At 42.7% G+C, this 15464-nt stretch overlaps 1 protein-coding gene across 1 annotated transcript in view; it reads left to right on the forward strand.

Annotated features, from left to right (window-relative positions):
- Window positions 1–15464, forward strand: part of LOC147668186 (sialic acid-binding Ig-like lectin 13) — a 314281-nt gene that overhangs the window by 228225 nt on the left and 70592 nt on the right. The window contains exon 5 of the mRNA XM_086948718.1: window positions 298–339. Coding sequence (XP_086804844.1) covers window positions 298–339 — 42 coding nt within the window. The remainder of the gene's footprint in view (window positions 1–297; window positions 340–15464) is intronic.

Here is a 15464-nt window from a genome sequence, read left to right on the forward strand (position 1 = left end):
GATGCAGGAGAGGAAGGGTTTGAAGTCCCAAAGTCACTTCATGAGAGATGCTACCACATTACTTCTGTCCCTTCAAAGGCTTTGACCTTTGAAATCTATTTATTTGCTGTTAAAATTTCAAGGTATAACCACTAAAACAGGAACATTAAATCTGATTTCAGAACTTTTCCAACGATTTTGAATGATAATTTGAGATTGGAGTATCTATGAATAGAAGATCAATAGCTCAAATGGCCTACTATGTTTTCCCAATTTTACCAGCAATCACTTGAAAATGCTATTTATGCTCTATTACAGACCCGTCTGATGAACCAGAAATCTTCATAAACAAAACACAAGGTAAGGTATTGACATGCTTCCTGTGATTATGATTACATACTATATAAAATCTATTTTTAAGTATTGGTGCTATTTGTCACACTATGTTTTATACCCAGTAGATCTTTATTAGGTCCTCTTACAAAAAGCAGTAAGCATATATATGCTTTACGTCACATTTGAATCTATCCTTGCTTAATACAAAAAACTGTACATCCATATATATACCGTTACTGTATGTACTCAAGCCTATAGGGAGTAATATATAGTCTAAACTTTAACTTAAACTTACACCATAACACAACAGCATGAGTTTTAAATCACCACATTGCAGTTCCACGTCATGTCCAGAAATTGTGGCAGGTGACACCCCTTCCTCCTTACAATTTCTACATGCTTCGATGCCATTCAATTCTCATGCCTCCTCTTCTCTCTCCTCTGCACTTTGGTCACCTCAAAAAACACGCCCCCATAATGTATGTTAAAGAGGCCAGACATCAGAGTTTGCCTCTATTTTATCCAAAGCCCAGTCCCAGTAAGTGTAACGCATGCCTGACCCGCCTGTGGGCAGGGGCCAGATAATGTGTGAATTTCAGAGAGTGCCCATTTTTGTACACCCCTCTTCCAGTCCAAACTTGACAGCGCTGACACCGCTTTCTATGGCATGGCAGCACATATGTTAGCCACCACAAGGGCACATTCTTCAAAAGTATATTCATATTTAACATTCCTAGAATAAACCATCCAACCCAAGAGACAGCATCTCCTTACATTTGCTTCCATGTAAGCACTTCATCTAAAAAAATAAATTCCAGACCTTAGGGCGTCACCTTACTAAGTTTTAAGGTCTGCCTCGATCTTGGAAAGCCCAACACGGTAAGCCTGTCAGAAATTGAAATCATAATCCTTACGGAGGAAACGCCATCTATAAAGATTACGAGCAGGTTTCTACTGTGTTACACTTGGCATGCCTGCAGACATGTTTGCCGTGCCACTACAGAGGGGGGCACAATATGTGCTGCAGCCCACTGGTTGCTTTTAACTTACAGACTATGGGTGCTCTTTAGGTACTATATACAAGGGATATATAGGAAAGTTAAAGATGCTAACTAGAGAGGAGTTATTCACTTTCTTTTTTTTTAAACAATTATTTATTGATGTATTTTCATGTTTGTTGTCCAGCCCGCCCCACCTCCCACCACCCCACCCATATACAGGCATTTTCAAATAATATATACATACATTGCCATGTGAAAACATATTGAAAAACATATTCGAAATTGATTCAGTCATATTTTTACCAGTATATTTGGAGGATTGGTTAGTCGTTTCTTTCTATCCACCGTGTAACGCGGTCCCATATTTCTAATCCTTTCCTTTTCTTACTCCTTCCCTTCCTGCTGTAGATAGCTATCTCTAGACTATATGTTGCTAGCAGTCGTGCCCGCCATTGCTGGAATGTTGGTGGGTGTGGGTCTAGCCAGACCGATGGCAGGCAAATTCTAAGCACTGCCATTGAAACAAACAAAAGTCCTTTCGATTTATCAGGTCGAATATCCCTGTCTGCCCCTAATATAATTTCTGCAGTTGAGATTTCTATTCTTGTTCCAAAGATTCCCGAGAGAAAAATAGAGATTTCCCGTCTAATGGGATTAAGTGTTTTGCATGTAGCGAACATGTGTGTTAGGTCCGTTTCGGGTAACGCGCATCGTGGGCATTGTGCTCCTTTCCCCGTACTCCATTTAGATATTCTATTGGGGGTATAGTACAACTGGAAATACATTTTATAGTACTGAGCTTGCAATTTTGTCGACATTAACAGCGATTGGGAGAATTCGAAAGCCCTCTGTATTGAGGTTTCCGGTATATATAATTTGTTCTGCCATTTACTGGTGTATTTATCTAGGTCATCCGGAAAACCAATATTTAAATTATTATATATTTCCCCAATTTTGACTCTGGTGTTTTCAATGATTGATTTGATTGTCTGGATTCTCTGGAATGCGGCTCTGAGGCCTCCTTTTTTCATTATAAAATCTCTTATTTGTAGGTATTTGAAGAAATCTCGATATTCTAGGCCAAATTCGCTTTTTAACTCTTCAAATGAGCTAAAGCCAATTGAATTATAAAATGATCCAAATTGTGTAATGCCCGATCTGACCCATCGCATCATACACGTATCCGTAAAGATCCCTGGGAGGTTATTATTTCTGTGAAGTGTTGTGAAAACCTTCCAATCCCCAGACGTTTGCGTATATGATTCCATGCGTTATAAATTCCTTTTAGGGTTTTGAACCAAACTTTTTTAAAGTGGCAATCATATGTCAATCTCCAGAGATGTTCCCCTGTTTCTTTACCTAAGATAAGTTCCTGTGGAGTTGGAACCCCCCTCTCTTGAACGGGCTCTTGATTTGGAATTAGCAGTGCTCTGCTGTATTTAAGTATTGTCGCCCACCAATAAGCTTTAAAGTTAGGTAAGGCGAGACCTTCTCGTTCCTTCGGTAAGGTGATGTATCTATAGGCTCTTCGTGACCTGCTATATTTATTTTATTTATTTATTTTTACCATTTATTAAGCGCACTGTTACCGGGCAGGTGTCCTGGCGCTGAAATGATATGCTTTCTCCATACGATGTTAGTCCCTATAGATTAAAAAGCCATGTTTTAATGTTCTTCCTGAATGTCATTAGGTCAGTGCTTTGTTTTAGGGGGAGGGGCATTTTATTCCAGATATCGGCTGCTCCGGAAATAAAGCTGCGACCTCCCCATCGAGCTTTCCTAATACGATCAGTCTTGACAAGCCATTTGTTGGATGATCTTAACTGTCGGCCTGGTTGATACAGCTGGAAGTGTTGTTGAAGGAAAGACGGACCTTGTCCATTCACTGCCTTGAACACTATGCACAGTGCTTTGAACATCATACGTTTCCGTACTGGGAGCCAGTGCAATTTGCTCAGTTCCCCAGAAACGGATGCAAACTTGGGTAGACCCGTAATTAAGCGGACAGCAGCATTTTGCAGCATCTGTAGCTTGTTCAGGATCCCTTGCTGTGCTTGCAAATACAGACTATTGCAGTAATCAAGGCGTGACAGCACTAATGCTGTCACAACAGTTTTCCTGCTGCTAGTGGAGAGAAAGGGGAGAATTTTCCTGATTGTTTTTATTATCCAGTGAACAGAGGATGAGAGGGCATTGACTTGTGCTTTAAAAGAAAGTTGTCTGTCAATGAGTACCCCCAGATTTTTTACTGTCGTGGCAGGTATGGGAGATTCTCCCATTTCTTGGGGCCACCAATTGGGGGTCCATAAGTTGGTCTCATTGCCAAAGAGAAGAACCTCTGTTTTCGAGGAGTTCAATTTAAGGCAATTGGTAGCCATCCATGAACTTACTGCAATCATACAGTCCTGAAATCTTGCTGCTGTTCCTTCCTCTCGACCCAGGAGCAGAGATACCACAATTTGTGTATCATCTGCATATGATGTCAATTCAAAGCCAAATGACCGAATCACCGGGGCGAGGGAGGAAATGTATATATTAAAAAGGGTAGGGCTCAGGGAGGAGCCCTGAGGAACCCCTCCTGGGAGTGTAAAAGGAGTGGATTCGAAATCTCCCAGGGCTACCACCTGAACCCTGTCCGAGAGGAAAGATCTCAACAAGCTCAGCGCGACTCCTCGCACTCCGCACCCCTCAAGGCGGTCCACCAAAATACTATGGTGGACCGTATCAAAGGCCGCGGACAAATCAAGAAGCACCAGGACTGCCCGTCCGCCCGCGTCCAACACCTTCCTGATTTCTTCTGTGGACTTAATAAGGGCAGTCTCAGTGCTGTGGCCTTCCCTAAATCCGTGTTGCGCCATGTCAAGCCCTTGAGAGGATCTGAGGAAATCACAGAGCTGAGCATTCATGGCCCTCTCAATAAGCTTGGCCGGCAATGGAAGTCTAGCTATGGGCCGGTAACTATTGGGGTCTGAAATGTCCAAAGTTGATTTTTTAAGCAAAGGTGCGATGGAGACTTGCTTCCATCACAATGGATATTCTCCCCCTTTAAACATTGTGTTAAAGACCTCAGTTAGCATAACTGAGATGGGAGTGGCTGCAAGTTGAGCCACAGCAGCTGGACAGGGATCGTGGGGTGAGCCTGATTTAGTTCTTAACAGTAGCTTTGTTATTTCTTCTACTTTTACTGGGCTGAACTCCACAAATTCCGAAGGCTGTGAGTTCTTTTGTATGGATTTGTGGGTTCCTTCACTGAGAGTAAGCTTCACTTGATGTTCTAGGGCGGCAAATATTTGCTCTACCTTTCCCAAGAAGAATTTAGCAAGAGTCTCGCATAGCTCCAAGCTAGGGGGAATAGTGACTGATTTCAAAGTACTTAAGTTAGTCACAGTCTCAAAGAGTTCTTTAGAGGAATTCTTCGCGGACTCAATTTTGGCGGAAAAATAAACGCTTTTTGCTTTTCTAATCATTCCTTTGTATGTCTTAAGCCTGGCATTAAGTATCATTTTGTCTGCCTTTGAGTATTTTGTGCGCCATTGGCGCTCTAATTTTTTACACGACACCTTATAATCGCGTAGTTCCTGGGTGAACCAAGGAGCAGATGGTATTGTACGCGTTGAGCGGCAGAGTTTGGGCTGGACTAGGGAGGTACAGGCATGATCTAACCAATTTGTATAGCTTTCAGCGGCTTCGTTTATATCTGTAGGTGGCAAAAAAGTGGAGGCTGACAAGTAGTCCTCCAATACTTTACCATCCAAATCCTTCCAGCGCCTACAAAGCTTGGCAGGCTTTCTGTCTTTTCTTGCTCTGTTGGGCTTGAACGGCTGAATTTTAAAAAGGACTGCTGAGTGATCCGACCAGGCTAAAGGCTCTACATGGCTGAAGTGGAGGTCTGGATTGTTTGTGAAGATACCGTCCAGGGTATGTCCCTTGACATGAGTAGCTCCACTTACCACCTGAATCAATCCAGCCGCGAGCATTGCATCAGCTAGAGATGCAGTATCAGAGTCTGAGTCTTCCTCTAGATGAAAATTAAAATCACCTAGCATAGTGAAGGACTTCACACAGAGGGCTGCTTCCAGATAGGTGCCTACCTCCTTTAAGAATTGGTTTTTGGAACCTGGTGGCCTATATAGGAGGCAGCCTTGGAAAGTGCAGTGGCTAGAAATAGAAAACTTAAATCCCAGTGCTTCAGTCGACTGTGAAGTCACTGTCTGGAACGTGCCTTGGAACGAGGCATGATAAATAATGGCGATCCCGCCCCTTCTTTGGCCTATTATATCTAGAACACGACAACAATAACCTGTAGGTGTAGCTATGACCAGGTCCGGTCCTGAGGCCGCGTCCGTCCAGGTCTCTGTGATAAATACAATTTTAGCCCTTCTCTCTAAAATTAGGTCAGCACAGTCAGTGCTGTGTTTAACCAAAGATCTGGCATTGAATAGGAGGCAGTTAATCATATCATCTTCTCCATACTGTTCGACATTGTGGGGAACAGTTAGGACCTTGATTGGTGTCCACAAAATGTCCGGTACACAAGAGCGGCAGACTCCACAGACCTTTGGCATGATAGGCTTATCATTACCTAAGATTATGCGTCGGCAGTCAACTCGATTCACCCCCTTGAGGCTCCAAAGTTGATCGTGGCTGTACACCATCCTTGCATGTAAGTTTGGGCTGAAATGACCAGGGGTCCTGGCACTGGGCGCTGAGCTGGCGCTGACGGGCGCAGACGGGCTTGCCTTAGGCGCGCCTTCGGCGCGCCATCGGCGCGCCCGCTGCGCCCGCCCGCTGCGCGAACGGGAGGTGGTCGTCTTTAAATCCAGGGTAGAGGGGGGGCGGGAAGCGTCCAACTGCTGGACCGCTCCCGTATTCCTCTCCCAAGATGGCGTCACCCCTCGTAGCTTCCCGGCGTCAGCCCTGGATCGGCTGAGCCGGTCAAGAAGTGGCTGTCAAGTACCTCAGGGCGACGTGAGTCTCGCGCCGAGGGAGCAGCAATGCCAACAATTAAAACGCACCGTTTAAAATATATACAAATTTTAAAAGAACAATGTGGCAATCAATATGTTTAGTGCCCGAGGGCGAAAGGGAAAGATAGAGAGCCCCCGGCTTCCGCCTCAGGGGTGAGAGTAATCAAATCTCCCCCCCAAATACCCCCAGATGAAACGAGAAAAAATATTATCAATTTCTTTGAAGATCTGTGGGTCAAAATTTTAACAAAAAAAATAAAATTTTGATTAGTTTACATCTTCCGATAATTGTTAAATGTAGATTGTGCAGTCTACTATGGGTCTTTTCTGTTTGTTTCATAAGTGGGTTCAAATTAAGATTAACCAGCTCATTTAAGTTTGAGGTAATATTTACTCCTAAGTATAGTGCAATATCAACTATCCAAGGGTCTTTATAATTGCTTTTGTTGTTAATTATAATCTGGGTTTTATTTTGATTCAGTTTGCAGCCCGATATTTTCCCAAAACTACTTGCTTCTTCTTCCATTGAGTTAACTGCTTCATCTGGGTTGGTGGTGACTATTGCAATGTCATCCGCGTATGCCAAGGTCTTAGTTTCTCCGTTCCTCATTGGTGTTATAGCTAGATTGGTTTCTAGCCTACGGATGAACGGGTCTATAAATATGGCGAATAATAGAGGGGAGCATGGGCAACCCTGCCTTGTCCCTCTAGTCACTTTGATGTTATTTGATAGTTCCCCGTTGATCATAACCCCAGCTACCGGTTTGACATACAACATACGAACTGCGTTGATAAACTGTACCCCGATCCCACTTGACATAGCAGTCCATAAATATTGTCAGGAGACCCTATCGAAGGCCTTTTCTGCGTCTAGCAATATAAGCGGCATAGGGTCTCCTGCTACTTCTGCTATGTCAAAGAGTGTGATCACCCTCTGAATATGATCAGTGGTAGATCTGCCCGGTACAAATCCATGTTGCCTTACTGAGATGATTTTATGAATTACTAGGGCCAGTCTACTAGCTAGCAATTTAGAATACATTTTAGAATCACTGTTTTTTAATGTGATAGGGCGGTAGGCCCCTAGCTCTGTCTGGTCTTTCTTCTTTTTAGGGAATACGATAATTTTAGCACGGGCCCAGGATTCTGGTGGCCGCCCTCCTTGGTAAGCATTAGTCATTAGTTTTGTTAAGATTACTGTCTATTGCTTGTGAAATCTAGAATAGAATTCCGTAGGGATCCCATCTAGACCAGCCGCTTTTCCCGGTGAAAGGCTGTTTAAAGAAAGAAGGATTTCTACCCATTGCAGTATCTCTGCCAGAGTGTCTTTGTCGGTTTGCAGGAGCTGAATTCCCGCTACTGAGTCCAGATATTCCTCAATTTTGGTTTGTTTTTTGTTTGTCTCGGTATATAGGTCCTCATAGTAACTCTGGAATGCATCCCTGATCTCTTTGGGGTCTTGTGTAAGACCATTAATAGGGTCCCTAATCACTTTGATCATGTTTTCCGAACTTTGCTGTCTTGCTTGGACTGCTAGATGGGGTCCTACCTGCTCACTTAGTTCATAGATTTTCTCTTTATTCAAGTTGGCTTTGCATATTGCTTTAACAGTAAAGATCTCTGTTATTTGGTTCCTTGCGATGGCAAAATCTCTTACTGCAACCTCAATGTCTGTGCCCCCCTCAACAGCTCTTATAAGAGATTCCTCCCTTGATGCTAGATTCTCCTGCAGCTTTTTAAAGTTTTGTTTCACCTCTTGGTTGCATTTAATTGAGAATCTAAGAGTTTCTCCCCTGATTCCCGCCTTGAGTGCATCCCAAACCACTTCCAACAGGGCACTACCCATGTTATACCCAAGAAATTCTGGAATCCCATTTTCGATGTGCTGACAGTATTTTTCATTTAACATTTTCATTTTCCCAAAACTACTTGCTTCTTCTTCCAATGAGTTAACTGCTTCATCTGGGTTGGTTGTGACTATTGCAATGTCATCCGCGTATGCCAAGGTCTTAGTTTCTCCGTTAGGGGTCCTCATTGGTGTTATAGCTAGATTGGTTTCTAGCCTACGGATGAACGGGTCTATAAATATGGCGAATAATAGAGGGGAGCATGGGCAACCCTGCCTTGTCCCTCTAGTCACTTTGATGTTATTTGATAGTTCCCCGTTTGAATGTCCATCTACTGCTGCTGTGTTGTATCTTCCCGGTGTCGATGCTTACGATTAGGAGATTATGATCTGATAAAATCCTGGGTAGCCGATCTATAGAGCACATGGGTATGATAGTGTGGGAGGAAAATATGTAATCCAGCCTGGCAAATTTAGAATGTAGGTGTGAAAAAAAATTTAAGCCGGGATTATTTGGGAATTTCATCTGCCAACAGTCCGAGATCCCGTGTGTATTGAATAATGCCTCCAGGGCTCTAAATACCTTTGGTTTCCTACCTTGGTATACAAAACTGTGCCCTGACGACCAGTCAGATGGTAGATGTAGATTAAGATCACCACATACGATCATTGGGGCTGACCAATGTACTAATTCATTAGACATAAATTCCAAGAGGTCTGGATCATCTGTAACACACCCATACACCAAACAAATAGTTTTTTTCCAACACCATATTGGCACTCCGTAATTGCCCACCGTCCGAATTTATCGGCGGCTGATCTAGTAAATTGGACCCCCCCCTCCCACTGCCAGAATAGCCACCCCTCGTGTTCTATTTGCCTGGGTTGTCGCTGTGACCAATCTATATCCGAGGGTTGTCAGATGTATTTGTGACCCCTACACATGTGTCTCTTGAAGACAAACAATTTCTGCCCCAATTGATTTGAGACCTACTGCTACTCTCTGTCTTTTTTTTGGATCATTGAGACCGCAGGTATTAATTGTTAATATTTTTACTTTAGCCATTAATGCTAATGGATTCTGCCTTGCCAAATTTTAAAATTATGCCTGATCTAGTAGACCCTCTTTTTTTGCAAGTCCTATGTGCCATAAGTTTGAATTCCGGGATATTGGTCTTGGTTATAGCCATGACAAAGGTTCCTGCCGTGATTCCATGCCTGTAAACCCTCCCCCCCTCACCTGAACACCCCCTACAACACCATGCACCCCGTCCCCAAGAACCCACCCACCACCCTCTACCACCCATCAAGGCTTCCTGGTTCTGAAGGAACCAAGGTGTGGGCATCAGGGTAGTCAGCATGCCGCACCCCCCCTGTCCCCCGATCCCTGTATCCGCCAAAAGGGAGAACGAGAGGGAGTTTTCTTCGATATAGGTCACCAAGTAACTTTGCCAATATACATATATACAGTAATGTTATGTTTGTTTTTCAGTTTTTCTTTTTTTTCACTTTAATCATCTTGAAATGAAAGGCACAGGCATTTTTCTTTTCTTTAGCAGGGATTAAAGTGCACAACGTTATACAGCTAGCAAAAACAGAAAAGGCAAATATCTGGGGGTACACCACACAAAAGATTGTCAATACCGCACACACAGTACTGGATATATATGCTTATGCAAAAAAAAACTTTCAGCTCCCTTTGCATAACCACTAAACCCTATGATTATGCAGACACATGTGGGGAAAAGCGGAGAACGAAAATATACCGCTTAACGTTACCATCAGTGAACACGTGTATGAGGGTTTTTTATTGGGATTTAAGAACCGTTCCCGCATACCCAATGTTATGCAGGACAAGTGATCCTTCCATTTTTGATTAGCTATAATCTAACTACAGGGAATTGAACGGATCACGATTTCCTCTCCTCCCTCATAACTGATTGAGAATATTAAGCAGCGGACAGCTGTGGGAGAATTCGGTTGCAACCACTCTTGCTCTCCAAACAAGGAAGTGCAATCAGGATGGCAGACAATCTAGGATTGAGCTATTTGACTGAAGAAATAGATGAGATACTCGCTCGACCTCCACTACTATTGGATAATGACCTCTCTCAGACTTTGGCAAACAACACTGAATGGGATGAACTCACTGAATTTAAAAAAGAACAAGTAAGGACAGCGGTCCATGAAATTATATTGACCGAATACTTGAGGGTAAATGCAGCACCCAAAGGCCTTTGGGTAACTAACGCCCCACGAATTTTCTTGAAGAACCTGGCCTTCCGTAAAGATTGGTCAGCAATATCTTGGAAGTGTACCCGTGATTATTTGGTGCTGATCATCAAGACAGCCACAAAAATTACTGACAAATTAACAATTAAGATACAAATCATAGAGACTAAACTAAATAACATGGTACACATAATGGTGTACAAAGACCGGCTAGAAGAAATCAATAAATAATTAAACCAGACTCAAGAATACCTAACACAACAAAAGTTACAGAAATTGGGAAGGGAACTGAAAAAATTCTCTCTAGAGAAGATTTACCCATATAGCAGTAAGGATTTTGACCCCAATGTCAATACGTCTAATTACGGCTCAAACAGTGGTTCCTCAACTGAAGGCTCAGACTGGAGTGGAGATGAACTCACTACTAACCAAAGAGGAAGAAACCGCAATAGGAGAAGCAACAGACGAGGCCAAAACTATTGGCGTACACCTCAATACCCAATGAATCACCAAATGATTCCTTTCCCACCTTTCAATCCCCACTTCCAAGGTTGGGTAGACCCATATTTCCACCCCCGATGAACCAACGAATACAACAACAAAATTACCAACAAGGGTGTCCTTCTTTAGGGAGAGGCCAGAACAATCGAGGACAGAGACAAAGAGGGGTAACCTGGCAGGACCAAGCGCGGCAAGTACAAACCAGGAGTGTGACAAAGGGAAAAGCAGGAACAAGCACAACAGCCTCGTAGTGAACCTCGCAGGCAAAGTCCTAACAAAAGACCAAGAGAATGTGCTCAATAAAGGATTAGGTTATGTCCCGACACCAAACCTGGACGTTTTCAAAATGAAATGTGAAGCAGCAGAGTTCTGCCGCAAATTAAAGTTGAAATCTTTTTTTGAAAATCAACCTCCCTACACATCAGATGGAGATACCTCTCTACGCAAAAAATCTACCTTCTGTCCCCTCAATTCACAAGTACCAATCGAAATAATAACTTTCGAACAAGCATTGATGAAGGACATTGACGACCTGCAGGATACCACAAAAAGACCCTTTCAAAATCTATCAAGAGCTGAACAACAGGCTTTAAGAGAACTAAAAGATGATGGGGACATTATCATAAAACAAGCGGATAAGGGGGGAGGAATTGTCCTCCTTACAAAAGATGGGTACAACCGTCAATGCCTAGACCTACTATCAGATCAGAAATTCTATCGCAAGATCAATACTGATCCAACGTCGAGATTGCAAAGGACCATTAAACTGATGATAAAAGAAGCGGAATTGAACAATTGGATATCTAAAAAAGAGGCTGAATTTTTGGAAACAGCAAACCCTCGGATACCATACTTTTACTCCTTGCCCAAAACACACAAGGAACGCACTCCCCAACCAGGAAGACCCATTGTGCCTGGAATTGGTTCAGTATTAGAACTATTGTTCAAATTCGCGGACCAATATCTCAAACCTATTGTCCAGAAAACGCCAACTTATTTAAAAGACACTCGAGATCTACTAAATCTCCTCAAGACCTTCAATTACTCTGAAGAAATATGCTGCTAGTTGGATTAGACGTTGAGAGCCTCTATACTAGCCTGCTACAACAACAAACTCTGGAGACTCTAGAAACAACTCTCTTTGATCTGAATTGGGACTATAAAACTCCAACTGTGTTGGAATGCTGCAAGATAACACTTACAGAAAACTATTTCCTGTATAATGACACTATGTACCTGCAATGTCATGGTACATCCATGGGAAGCTCGTTTGCGCCCAGCGTAGCGGGACTTTATGTAAGCAATTTTGAGGTACAGTACATTAACAACCCTAACAATCCCTTCCAGAAACAAATCTTGTTTTGGCACTGTTACATAGATGACGTCATACTGATCTGGGAGGGAAACCTGGAGAGTCTAGCAAACTTTCACAACTGGATAAACACATGTGATGAGTGGCTCAAGTTCACATATACAGCAAACAAAAACCATCTAGACTTCTTGGACATCACCATTTATGCAGAAGGCTCTTCCCTGCAAACCAAAACTTATCACAAACCAACATCCAAAAACAGCCTACTCTCCTTCTCAAGTTACCATCCCAGACCATTGAGGGAAAATCTTCCCTACAGTCAATTCCTAAGGCTACGCAGGAACTGCAGCGAGATTACAGAATATAAGAGACAGGCTAATAACCTTGGACAAAAACTCTGAGACAGGGATTATCCGAAAAGAATCATTGAGAAGTGCAAAAAAAGAGCACGCAATCAAAACAGACGGGCTCCTAGAACCAACCACATGTGAACCAGAAACAGACACTATGACATGTCTAACCATTTATGGTCCAGCAAGTAATAAACTGAAAAAAAGTGTTAATGAGAACTGGAGAATCTTGACGTCAGCATACATTAAATGGCCCAAACCAAGGTTTGCCAATAAAAGAACCAGAAATTTAAAAGATATGCTGATACACAAGAGACCTCCACCTAAGAAACAGGCAGTAGTAACTATGTCACCTTGGAATGCCAACCCAGTTGTTGGCCACTATCCATGCGGCTCCTGCTCAGTCTGTCCGCTAACGAAGGTGACAAAAGAAATACAATTACTACCAAACCTAAAATGGCAATTGCGAAATCACACCAATTGTAATACAAGCCATGTGATTTATATGATCACATGTCCTTGTAAAAAACTTTACATTGGCATGACCTGCAGAAAAGTGAAGCTCCGCCTATGTGAACACAGAAGCAATATCAAATGCAAAAAAGCGACAACGAAAATGTCAACACATTTTTTGGAAGCAGGTCATACAGTCAATGACCTTGAATGGGTTGATTTGGAGACCCTGTCCCACAGAGATCATAATGCTGAAAGTATTCTCTTCGAGAAGGAACAAAGATGGGTACACAGATTGGGCACAGACCGCGAGGGACTAAATGACAATATCCCGTGGGGCAATATCTACAAATAAAGAATGATCAACTGCATGATCCAATCATTAAGATTATGAGTGATTTAAGAACGATCTTAGCACCATCGAATATTATAATATCAACTCTGGCCTTCACCAATGTGTGCCAATTTAAATAAAATTTAAATTCACTTTCATTGTCAAATTTGAAGACTGGCAACTTATGACCGAAGAAAAAAGACTCGGATAGGTATTTCTACTCTCCCACGCGAACTCCATATTTAAACACCCTAACCCGGAAGTAGAACTGTTTCCAGGACCGTAGTGGCAGAGTCAGCACAAGTCGAGTGACGTGGTGGCCGAAGGTAGCAGCAGAAGCAACTGCAACAAAACCGCAAAGTATTACCCTTGGGATAGGTTAACTGAGATCTAATTTATTATTTCAGGCCCGCTGACCCACGCGGATCCCGATGGGGTTAAAATAACCCGAAAAGAAGGTACGTGAATAAAAAGACTACACGCATTCCACTCTAACACTAAATCACACTGTTGAGTATAGTAGAGTTCACGGAGGACACACGAAGGACGCCTTCTTGTACTGGAATAAATGTTTTTAACACTAAAAAGACTGCATGACGAGCGTTACCCAAATGCATGCATGATGTCTTAAGAAGGTACATGAAATACGCCTTTTTGATATGAATGGTTGGTGTAAAAAAATGCGAGCACAAACGAGTGTATGAAACAAACGTTACCCCATAAGCATGGTGAATGCATGAGCACTATATACAGAAGGTACATGAAATACGCCTTCGAGACCACCACTTGACGAGTAAATGAGAGAGTGCCTAAGTAACATTATATAAGGTATACAAAATATGTCTTCGAGAAATGAATGCTTTCTGTATTAAAACAGTATTAACACAACATCTGAAAGGTATATGAAATACGCCTTTCTTATTCCGCCTGTACAGTTAGTACTGCTACTAGAGACTTGACAGTAATTGTAACACCAGTTTGCCAAAATTACATGAGAGAGTTGACCTTACCCATGACTTGGGGAGTAAGAGCAATAGTATAGAGAAGACCACATACTACTCAAATGAGCATTGTATGTTACCGGTTTAATACCGTACATAACGTTGTGTGAGTCCCGAACCCCGTCCCTTTGTTTTGTTTGTTTTTTAAATATCTCTTTCTCACAGGTTCCAAAGTACCTTTTCAGAACAACAACTCAAATGATGTTCTGTAATAGATACACTAAGTAATACTTAGGTGTAACTCTCACTTCTTTTCACTTCACCCCCTCGTCCTGAAGAAAGCCCACCCGACCTCCTGGCGAATAAGGGCTGAAGCATGTCGACCTATTTTCACAGTCTTTGCGTGATGGAGTCATAATAGCTCCTAATCACCCACATTAATAATTTTTATTTGCCTCTAAGAACCCGGAAAGAATAAAGAATTGTATCTGGAACCTAGAGACTTTTAACACACTTCACCTTTCACAAGCACCATTTCTGGTCACTACTGTTTTAACAAAGGGTATTACCTCCAGGTGGAGGTTGCATAACCACTAAACCCTATGATTATGCAGACACGTGTGGGGAAAAGCGGAGAACAAAAATATACCACTTAACGTTACCATCAGTGAACACGTGTTTGAGGGTTTTTTATTGGGATTTAAGAACCGTTCCCGCATACCCAATGCTATGCAGGACAAGTGATCCTTCCATTTTTGATAGCTATACGTTGTGTACACCCCATGATCGCAGGGGTACGCACCGTACCTTTGCGATCATGGGGTTTACGCAACGTACCCAGGGGGGTTCCGTACCTGTTTCGGGGCGAACGTAGAAAAAGGGTCGTTCGGTGCATACCAAACACAAATCGAACTTCCTGGGTCAGAAAAACCAGCCACGAACCGTACAGATGTCGCGTACAGCGGGTTCCGAGGGAGAATCATACGGGGCTTTGATTCGTACGGTCTCTGTACGATTTGACGGTGTCCAGCTCCTGGTATAAATCGTACTTCGTCGTACGTACGGGGACGTTGCAGGGTACGCTTCGTACGGGAAAAACGGAATCATCCCCAAAGTGTGCTTTTGTAGAGGATGGTCTACATCCCTGTATGGAATTTTATGCTTTATAGATCTTCGCACAGCATGAATAGTCACATACAATTCCCAAAAGAA

The sequence above is a fragment of the Lissotriton vulgaris genome, unplaced genomic scaffold, assembly GCF_964263255.1.
Source record: "Lissotriton vulgaris unplaced genomic scaffold, aLisVul1.2 SCAFFOLD_1220, whole genome shotgun sequence".
Taxonomy (NCBI): domain Eukaryota; kingdom Metazoa; phylum Chordata; class Amphibia; order Caudata; family Salamandridae; genus Lissotriton; species Lissotriton vulgaris.